Raw genomic sequence first — 10,193 nt, forward strand, 5'->3', positions numbered from 1 at the left:
CATTAGACCCTTCCAGTCCCGACAGGTCCCTGTGGTTGCGATAACAGTGATTCCTGAGCCTCAGCCTGGATGGAGGCTGCTGGAAAATCTCCGGGCTACGCCCTGGTTACACAATTGTAACCAGAGTCAGCAAAAAACAGTCAAGAGTGGATAAAGCATGTGATTCTTGATCTCAAGGTCTTGAGTTCAAGCCCTACATTCAGGGTAGAGCTTGCTTAAGAAAAAAAATAGATTCAGTCCCAGACTGGGTCCCAGAAACCCAGTGTTTGCTGCTAAAAATGGAAGCAGGACCTTTCAGCCAGCGCCCACCAGCGCCCCCAAGCCTGTGCCAGGCCCCTGCATCCTCTGGGGACACAAGCCCTGCCTTACAGGACCCTCTGGTCCTCAAGGGAAACCCCAGGGACACAGTGACACCCCTGCAGGACGTGAGAGGCTGTGCCCAGGAGCCAAGAAGACCTGGGTCTACAATTTCATGCTGCATCACTGTGACCTTGAACAAACCTGTAACCTCTCCGAGCCTGATTGACCTTATTTCTTTCCCCTGCGATTTCTCTGTGCCCAAACCGTTTGGGCGCCTCCCTTTTTGTCCTTCTGTATGCCTCTCCCTCAACAGCACCCAGCAAAGGCCTCTGCCTCCCAGGCCTTCTGGCTCTTGGAGAGCCGCAAGAGGGTGCCCCCGGCCCCAGGAATCAGGAATCACCGGTGTGAACTAGGGTGTCAATGCTGCCTGGCAACCCCTTTTGGGGGAGGAGGGAAGGCTCTGGGAGATTTGGGAGGCCCTGAGCTAAACGGCGTTTTGCTGGGTTTTCCTTCTTGGGATTGTTTCGAAATTCTTCTAAAAACAAAGTTTTTCTGATTTCTCAGGTCCCCACCCTCGCCCTGAGTTCCCGGACCGACTCTTCTCGCTGCGGGGGTGGGCCGCCTGCGTGAGAGGCAGCGGCCCGCCGCGCGCTAGGACCCCGGGGACGCGTACCGTGGCCGACGGGCGGGGCGCGAGCTGCAGGTGGGCAGGGGCTGGGACTGGCGGCCGGGTACGCGGGTGGGCGGGGGCGCGCCTGCTGGTGGGCGGGGAGGGGGCGGGGCGCGCATGCTGGTGGGCGGGGCACGCAGCTCCTTTCCTCTCGCGGGCCCCGCCCCCCATTCCCGGGCCGGAGACCGCGCGCCCAGCTGCCCGCCCTGCCCCAGGGTCAGCCCCGGTCGCGGCTACAGGCGCGGCGCGGACCCCGGGTATCGCCGGAGCCCTGGCGAGCTGAGTTCCTGGCTTCCGGGCCGGGGTGCGCCCCTCCGTCCGTCCTAAACCCCGTCCGGTCGCAAGGGGTGAGTCTCCAGCCGGCGGGGACAGTCGCGCTCCCCCCGTCCCGCGTCGCGGGGCAGTAGCGGGCGAAGTGCGCTGTGCGTCTGGGCCCCAGGCCACCGGGTGCGGACACGTTTGGCCGAGGAGGACACCGAGGCTGGGGTGGAGGGAGAGGAGGGTGACTTGCCCGAGGTTCCCGAGCCCGGGAGAGTGGACGCGCGTTCCCGCCGTCCCCTGGAGAACCCAGGCACGGCCCTTCCGGTGGAAGACACGGCTGCCCGCGCCCGCACCCCATCCCTACTCCACCGCACCGGCAGCACGGCCGCCCCTCTCGGCGCAGCCCCCGCCCCGGCCTGGTGTGTCCCCACTGGGCCGGCTCAGGGCTCGATTTCCGGTGTCCCCCTGTTACCCCCTGGAGTCCTCCAAGCCCCGCCCGGGCGCCCCGCCCTGCGCTGCGAGGGCGGGGATTGAGGGGGAGGACCTGAGAGTCCAGACCGGGGGACACTTGGCCTCTCCAAGGCACAGCTGCAGGATTCAGCTGAGCACGGAGCCACTGTCCCTCTGTCCGCCTACCAGAGCTGTCAGAGCTCGGGCCACCCAGGGGAAGGCAGGGAGCAAGGAGGGATCCCCTATCCCCTATCCGAGCGTTCCTTTGCAGGTGTTCCTTGAATTCCGGAGATACAGGCTCAGAGCCTGACAGCCCTTGGGAGAGGTGGACTGACTCCAAGCCCCCTCAGTCTCTCCTAGTGCCCAGGTTCAAAAGCTTGACCCAGCAATGCGCTGCCGCAGATTGGCCCTGGGCCTAGGATTCTGCCTGCTATTGGGCACCGCCCTCTGCTTTCTGTGGTGAGCATGTCCCCCATGGAGCCCTCCCTTCACCCAAACTCCTCCATTTCTTGGCATCTCAACACCCACATCGTGACCCCTTTATGGATTCCTAGGTCCCCCCCAACCTCTCTTGGAACTCCAGTCCCCCAACTGCAATCCCAGTAAGACCAAACTAGTTTTGCTTTCTGGATTTTGATTAGCAATGGCCTCAGGGCCTCTGCACCCCCTCTTTCCTCGGCTTGGACCATTCTTCTAAGATCTCCTGTACACACACCACAATTCACCCCATGTGTTCCCTCTGTGAAGCCCTCCCAACACGGCCACCACCACCCCCTTCACTCCCTCGTGGGTAGGGCCTGGCATCAAGAACATTCCCGTCCCTGGAACGAAGACCGCACGGGTGGATAATGGCCACATGGCAGGAGACCAGGAGGCTTTGACCTCTGAAGTCAACCAGACCCAGGGAGTGGTGGGGGATCCCATCAAAGTGCACCAAGTGGGTTTTCAGCCTCATGAGAGTCAACAGGTGTTTTTCCTTCCCAGGGTGTATGTGGAGAATTGGCTGCCCTTTTCCTATGTCCCCTATTACCTCCCCTGCCCAGAGATCTTGTAAGTACGGGGCGGGGAGAATTGGGGCCCTGTGGGTTGCCTGCAGTGGGGCCACTGGGAAAGTTTTTGGGTCACTTTGCAGGTTATGAGGTCCTAAGCTCATGATTCTGATCAGTTTGATAAGTGCTGGGTCATGTGTGGGCCGTGGAATAAAAGTCCCAGGTCAGTCCTCCCGAGGCCCTGCAGCGCCCCCTCTGTGCTTTGACCTTGAGCATGCCACAGTGCTCTGAGCCTCACTTGCCTCCTCTGAAGAATGGGATGATGGCGGTGCCCTCCGGGGCCACCTAGAGCACGGAGCACGAGGACAGCTGTAAGCCCTCATGTAGCACGCGCCCCATAGCAGGTGATCAGGAAACAGTGCTCTTAGGTCATGTGTTCGGTGTCGATCCAAGGAACAAATGAGCATGGGACCAGACTTCCACCGCACACCGAAGCTGACTTTTTGACAGTTAAGAGTGACAAAATGTGCTCCAGGGGGATCTCCACGATAGCAAAAGGCAGGTTTCAAATCTGGATCATGGACTGCTCAGGAGCCGCGAGGCATGGGTCGCCGTCCTAAGCACAGAGTATAGTCCGTCAAGAAGCTGGCCTGGCCTGGAGGAAGCAGTGGGTGTTCCAAAAAGCAAAAACCAGAACACCTTGCTCGTTCGAGACACGGGGTGGGAGACCACTATCTCCTGAGTTTCAATTTTCATTTCCTTGATTTCTGCGGAGGATCTCCCCTCCCCCAGCCCTCCCCACGAACTGAGCTCCTTCCTCCCTGACGCCCCCTGCCGTATGCCTTTGCTCCCCGACCCCCCGCCTGCTCACAGGGGCTCAAGCACTACCTTGGGCCCAAAGTATTCGCCACATTCTTTTTCTTCCCGGTTTGTCTCTCGTTGGGGTCCACTTAGCTCTTTTTTTAACAGATCGAAGTTGGAGAATGTTTGCGAGTGTAAATGGTCACCTTTGTCTTTTCATGTGGATTTCTTCACTTCTAGTTTTCCTGCCTACGGGTGCGAACATGTGAAGTTGGCTTTTGTTTTGTTTAGCTTTGGGTTTTTTTATTTTTTTGGTTTTTGTTCTTGTTTTTTGGCTCCAGCTCATCTGTGGCTTCAGCTGACGGCTGTCGAGCTCTCCAGTGAGGCTGGAGCGTAGCTGGGCTTGGGGGGAGGCGGGAGCCCACTGCCCTCTCCCTCCTCACTTCCTGCCTTCGCCGCCGCCCTCACTTTCTGAGCGGGGACCTGAGCGCTTTTTGGGGTGGAAACTAGAGCAGACAACCAAGGGGATGGACTGACTCTTAGAAACTGTTGATTCAAGAGTTTAAACTGATCACGGAGGACAAGCACGTATTGCAGGATCCCACTTATAGGAGTTCTCTAGAATAATCAAATTCGTAGAAGCAGGGGTGCCTGGGTGGCTCAGTGGGTTGGGCCGCTGCCTTCAGGTCGGGTCGTGATCTCAGGGTCCTGGGATCGAGTCCCGCATCGGGCTCTCTGCTCAGCAGGGAGCCTGTTTCCTCCTCTCTCTCTCTGCCTGCCTCTGCCTGCTTGTGATCTCTCTCTGTCAAATAAATAAATAAAATCTTTAAAAAAAAAATTCATAGAAGCAGAAGTAGAATAACGGTTACCAGGAGAGTCGGAGGGGAGCCAGTGTTTCATGAGGACAGAGTTTCAGTTTGGGAAGATGAGAATGTTCTGGAGAGGAATGGTGGGGACAGTGGCACAACAGTGCCCATGTGCTTCAGGACCCTTAACTGTGTACTTCAAACTGGTTAAAATGGGGACACCTGGATGGCTCAATGGGTAAGATTGTTGGACTCTTGGTTCCAGCTCAAGTCACGATCTCAGGGTCATGAGATCAAGCCTCACGTCAGGCCCCAAGTTCAGCAGGGAATCTGCTTGAGATTCTCTCTCTCTCCCTCTGCCCCAACCCTCTCTTTCTGTTCTTTGGACGAAAAGTTGGTAGGAAAACTTAAGGAGGCTTAAGCTATCCCGTTAAAGATGCCACATTGAAAATTCCTCAGGGAGGGGCAGGCACGGTATGCTCAGGTGGTCTGGCCGGACAGCTGACCTCGGGCCTCTTCCGCAGCTGCTGCCCTCCCCGGGTGGCCTCGGGCAGACCTCCCTCTGGGGAAGGACATTATTGGGAGGACTTTCAAGCCCGAGGAGTCCAAAGTCTGGCCCCGGGTCCTTCCAGCCGGCTGGTGGCAGGACCAGGGGCTCCGTGCAACCCGCAGGGTCCTCCCCCTTACTTCTCCCCTGAGGCTGCCCTCGGCTGCAGCTAGTGGAGGCTGGCCACACAGCCTGCCTGCCAGGAAGGGGACTGGCTGCCTTCACAAGCGTTCACTCAGTGCTGGGCAAGGGCGCATCCCTTGGTCCTCGGGCCAGCTCGGAGGGTGAAGGATGGTTACCCATTTTACAGATGAGGAAGAGTGGGGGCCCGACTGGTAGAGCTGAGCCAGCCTGGAATCCGGGAAGCAGGCCCCGGGGAGGGCAGGCTGGGGCTCGGGCAGGTGCCGAGGCTGGCGGAATGTCTTCACGGAAACCTCAGCTCCGCTCTTTGGGCCTTTCCACCTGGGTCAAGCGCACCCAGGCCCTGCAGGCTCCTCTTTACCCACGGCCGGCCGGTGTAGGTGGTGATCACGCCCACCAAATGCTGTCGAAGCGACGCCCTGAGTGGAGGCTGTGTAACTGGGTCCTGCAGGTGACCGTCCCGTGGGCTCCGGGGACTCAGCCCAGGTCCCCAGGCCAGAAAGGGGCAGAAACTCAGGTCACCGGCTCTTTGCAGCTTCTCAGAACCTCTACCCACTGCCAGGCCCCTACAGAGCGATATGTTTGAAAGAGCCTCAGCTTTGCAGACAGAGGACACTGGGTATCAAGCACCGCCCTCCCACTTGGCGATCTGGAGGGACTGCTTCTGTAGGAGCCCAGCCCCCCTGGGGGGGTGGGGGAGGGAGCAGTGGGGAAGGAGTCGGGGGCGGGGGGGGGGGGGGTGCTGCTTCTCCACTCTGTCCTTCCCTGAGTAGCTCTGTCCCCAGCCCTGGCACTAACAGTTCTCTCTCACCTCTGCCCCCAGCAACATGCAACTGCAGTATAAGGGGGAGAAGCCGTTCCAGCCCGTGACCCGGTAAGTGACTGCCAGTTCCCCCTTTGTGGCCCCAGGAACCTGGGGGCTGCCTCCCCTCACCACTGGCCCTTCTCGGTTACAGGTCCCTGTACCCTCAGCCCAAGCTGCTGGAGCAGAGGTGGGTGTTGGGTGGGGCCTGGGTGCAGAATGGAGAGTTTGGGGGGAGGATGGGGGGCCTGGAGGGGGTGGGGGATGCAGGTATAGCGCTCCGACTTATAAGCTGGGGTGGTGGGGGTGTCAGGTGGCCTTGGGGCCCAGGTAGTCTGGGACCTGGCTTCTGGTCCTGTTCGGTCACTAGCTCTTCACCTTGGGCAGACTGCCCGGAGCCTTTCGTGTACAAGTGGGTAAGAATACCCGTTTCGTGGCCGACTGGACGGAGAACTAGATGAGATGGTGTTTGCAAAAGGCGTAGCTCCAGGCGCCCGAGTGGCTCAGTTCATGTGAGTGTCCGACTCTTGATCTCAGGGTGGTGAGTTCAAGCCCCACGTGGGGCTCCACACTGGGCATGAGCCTACTTAAAAAAATAAATAAATAAAAGCAGCAGCACTGCATAGTAGGTGCTCAATCTGGGGTTCCTTGCTACCCCGTTTGGATTAGGCACTTAGCAGGTGCCCGAAGTGCCAGGGTCCCTTACACAGTGGATGTGCGTTCACTCCTGGTCCTCTTGACCACGCCGGGGAGGAGCCATCATCTCCACTTCCCATAGGAGGATCCGGGGCCCAGAGACAGGGATGAAGCATGGGAGGCAGGACCAGGATGAGGCTGTGGCTCTCCCGAGGGAAGGGCCTCAGCCCCTACGGCCTCCCCTGTTGCCAGGCCTGCGGAGCTGCTGGCGCTTACACCCTGGTTGGCACCCATCGTGTCCGAGGGAACCTTCAACCCCGAGCTGCTGCACCACATCTACCAGCCTCTGAACCTGACCATCGGGGTCACGGTGTTTGCCGTAGGGAAGTGAGTAGTGGGCCGGGTTGGGGGTTGTCACTGAGCCCTCAGAGCTTACAGCCTGGGAAGGAACAGGACCGGGACACGGGTTCCCGCCTGGACACCAGGGAAGACCTGAGCCAGGCACTGTGCACGTGGGAAGGTCGGGAGCAGAGGGTGATGAGGGGAGGGCTTCCCGGAGGAGGGGGTCTGGCCCTGGCATGGAAGCAGGAGAAGGCCCAGGTGAGGGAGCAGCAGGAGCCTTTGTGAGGACACCCCGTGGGCCTCCTCACCCCTCTCCGCTTCCCCAGAACCGTCGAGGCAGGCATGAAGGACTGGAAACACTTAAGACCACCTCACATAACTGGGGGTCCGTGGTCAGGCCGCAGGCAGGTCAAGCCCCCCACCCAGGTCCCTCTCCCCTCTCCTACTCTGGGCCCACCACTCTCTGGATACCTCCTGGTTTCCTCTCCTCCCCCTCACCCCGCCTGGCCTTGCCTTTAGCCACCACCAGCCTCCCCTTGCGTCTCATTTTCTGGTTTCCTGAGGGAGAAATCACGACGGGGCCCCAATACCTCAAGTGCTGGCCAGGTGACAGGTGGCCCGCCTGGGGTCAGGTTCTATCGGCTTCAACCTGGGGGGGCACAGCCCCAAGCCCCCAGCACCACTCACCCTGCCCTGACGCAGCCACTTAACCCGCCAAGTGGTCACTTTCCTCTCTCTGAGCCTCGGTGTCTCTGCCTGTAAAATGCAGATTATTGGGGGACCCTGGGCTGGCTCAGTCATTGGAACGAACGACTGTTGATCTTGGGGTTGTGAGTTCAAGCCCCACATTGAGTGTAGAGATTACTTTAAAAATAAAAACAATAAACTTTGAAATGGGGATTGTGGTGCCTGCCTTAAGGGAGTTTGTGAGGCTCGAAGGAGCTGAGAATCCCTTCAAACACGGCCCCGCACCTAGTTCAGTGCTCACGGAAAGTCAGCTGGGTGTGCAAATGGGAGAGTCCCCGTTAAGCATCCTTCGTATGAAGGAAGAGGTCAGTACTGTGACTATGGGGGTGGGACAGAGGACCCCGAGGTTTCAGACCTGAGTGGCATCTCCAGGTGAAGAGCTGGGAGGTGGACCCCAGCCTGGGGTGAGCCGTGCCCCCACTCCCCCGCCCCGCCAGCACGTGGTGGGGCGGGGCCAGCAGGGCCGATGACGTCATTCCCACCAGGTACACGCGCTTCGTGCAGCCCTTCCTGGAGTCCGCGGAGCGCTTCTTCATGCAGGGCTATCGGGTACGGTACTACATCTTCACCGATGACCCCGCAGCCATCCCTCAGGTCCCGCTGGGCCCCGGCCGCCTGCTCAGCACCATCCCCATCCAGAAGCAGGCCCGCCGGGAGGAGATCTCCATGCGCCGGATGGAGCAAATCAGCCGGCACATCGCCGAGAGGGCACACTGGGAGGTGGATTACATCTTCTGCCTCAATGTGGACATGGTGTTCCGGAACCCATGGGGCCCCGAGACCCTGGGGGACCTGGTGGCCGCCATTCACCCCGGCTACTACGCTGTGCCCCGCCAGCAGTTCCCCTACGAGCGCAGGCATATTTCCACCGCCTTCGTGGCAGACGGCGAAGGGGACTTCTATTACGGAGGGGCGGTCTTCGGGGGGCGGGTGGCCAGCGTGTACGAGTTTACCAGAGGCTGCCACATGGCCATCCTGGCGGACAAGGCCAATGGCATCATGGCCGCCGGGCTGGAGGAGAGCCACCTGAACCGCCGCTTCCTGTCGCACAAGCCCTCCAAAGTGCTGTCCCCTGAGTACCTCTGGGACAGCAGGAAGCCCCAGCCGCCCAGCCTGAAGCTGATCCGCTTTTCCACTTGACAAGGCCACCAGCTGGCTGAGGAGCTGACAGCAGAGCCAGGGCTGCCCTGGAGGGGTCCCCAAGCCCCACAGCCAGTGCGCCCCAGTGCCTCCCTTCTCGGGCCCCAGGTGAGACCAGTCCAGCCCTGCTTACCTCCGTCTCAGCAGAAAATGGAGGCGGAAAGTCTTTTGTAAACTGTAAAGGGCTGCACCCACATGAGAACACAAAGCTCACACAGCCAGGAAGAAGGGAAGCAGAGGTGAAGCGGACAGGGCCCAGTGGGCCCTACCCAGTGGACGTGCCTTTTGGGGCAGGCTCTGGAGTCAGCCCTCCTCCGTGCCTGAGAGTAAAAACTCCGTGCCCACCTCTGCCCCCGTTCCGCTGCCTATTGCCCTTAAAGTTGCACTTCCAGGCGTGCCTGAGGGGCTTCGTCGGTTAAATGGCTGCCTTCAGCTCAGGTCATGATCCCAGGGTCCTGGGATCAAGCCCCACATCAGGCTCCCCGCTCAGCGGAGAGCCTGCTTCTCCCTCTCCCTCTGCCTGCTGCTCTACCTACTTGTGCTCTATCTCTCTGTCAAATAAAGAAATAAAACCTTAAAAAAATTTTTTTTTACTCCTGAGCCCCTGGTGTGAAAGGCAGCCCAGATCCCTCTTCTCTGGCTGCTGGGGTTCCTGGGTCCTGTGCTGTCCTCCACCCACATGGACCCAAGCCTGTGCTGGGCCACGGAAGGCGCCTTGGCAGTGGGACAGGCCTGGCTCTCTAGTCAAACCTAGCCTGTACCGCACGGTGGGCCACACTCCCTGGCACCAGCCACATCCTTTGTAAGAGGGCTTGGGCAGCTTTTAACAAAGGTGGCATGGAGGGTGCCTGGGTGGCTCAGTCAGTTGGGCTGCGGACCCCTGGTTTTGGCTCAGGTCAAGATCTCAGGTCCTGGGATGGAGCCCCACCCCCACTACCTGGGGCTCTGAGCTCAGCAGGGAGTCTGTGTGAGACTCTTTCTCTCCCTCCGCCCCTCCCCCCAGTCATGTGCATATGCATACACGTGCAGGCTCCCTCCCTAAAATGAATAAATCTTAAAAAAAAAAAAAAGCTGGCGCGTGCTAAGCGCTACCCAGGGTGTTTTTCACCTGCACATCTGCGGGTAGGTGCGGCCAGCCACCAGGAACCCGGGTGGCCTGGGTTTCAAACACAGTCAGCTTGTGGGGGTGCAGAGAAGGTCCAGTTGTGCAGAAAGTCTGGACTAAAGCTGACCACTGCCACAGACGGATTCCGTTCCTGTGAGCCCATCAGCTGGGCTCTGGTGGCCTCTTGGACTCCGAGCCCAGAAGACAGGTGTCCGCGGGCACTCCCAAGGCCAGTGTCAGCCTTGGCCCCATGAGGCCGCCGATGGGGCTCCCAAGCTGTGGTGCAGGCCCAGGATTAGAGGGCCTGGGTGGGCAGCCTGGCCAGGGCAGGGGCCCCAGAGGGACTTGCGAGCACAACCCCCCCATGGGTGTGTCTGCCTGGCAGGACAGGGTGGGCGTGGCTTCAGGCTGTGGTGGCCCAGCACTCACTCCTCTAGGGGCAGCTGCTCCTTTGCC

The 10,193-nt window shown here is 59.9% G+C and overlaps 1 protein-coding gene across 5 annotated transcripts; it reads left to right on the forward strand.

Moving 5' to 3' along the window:
* Nucleotides 1-1,114: 1,114 nt before the first annotated feature.
* Nucleotides 1,115-9,200, forward strand: GBGT1 (globoside alpha-1,3-N-acetylgalactosaminyltransferase 1 (FORS blood group)). Of its 5 annotated transcripts, none has more exons than XM_059410423.1 (7): nucleotides 1,115-1,317; nucleotides 1,953-2,140; nucleotides 2,666-2,731; nucleotides 5,789-5,839; nucleotides 5,922-5,957; nucleotides 6,656-6,790; nucleotides 7,978-9,200. In XM_059410423.1, the coding sequence occupies exons 2-7, from the start codon at nucleotides 2,070-2,072 to the stop codon at nucleotides 8,630-8,632; spliced, it is 1,014 nt and encodes a 337-aa protein (XP_059266406.1). In that variant the 5' UTR covers nucleotides 1,115-1,317; nucleotides 1,953-2,069; the 3' UTR covers nucleotides 8,633-9,200. The 5 variants fall into 5 exon arrangements, with proteins under 5 accessions (XP_059266406.1, XP_059266407.1, XP_059266408.1 ...); XM_059410424.1 differs by having other exon boundaries at nucleotides 2,032-2,140; XM_059410425.1 differs by lacking the exon at nucleotides 1,953-2,140 and having other exon boundaries at nucleotides 1,116-1,317.
* Nucleotides 9,201-10,193: the final 993 nt, after the last annotated feature.

The sequence above is a fragment of the Mustela nigripes genome, chromosome 9 (assembly GCF_022355385.1).
Source record: "Mustela nigripes isolate SB6536 chromosome 9, MUSNIG.SB6536, whole genome shotgun sequence".
NCBI classification, from domain to species: domain Eukaryota; kingdom Metazoa; phylum Chordata; class Mammalia; order Carnivora; family Mustelidae; genus Mustela; species Mustela nigripes.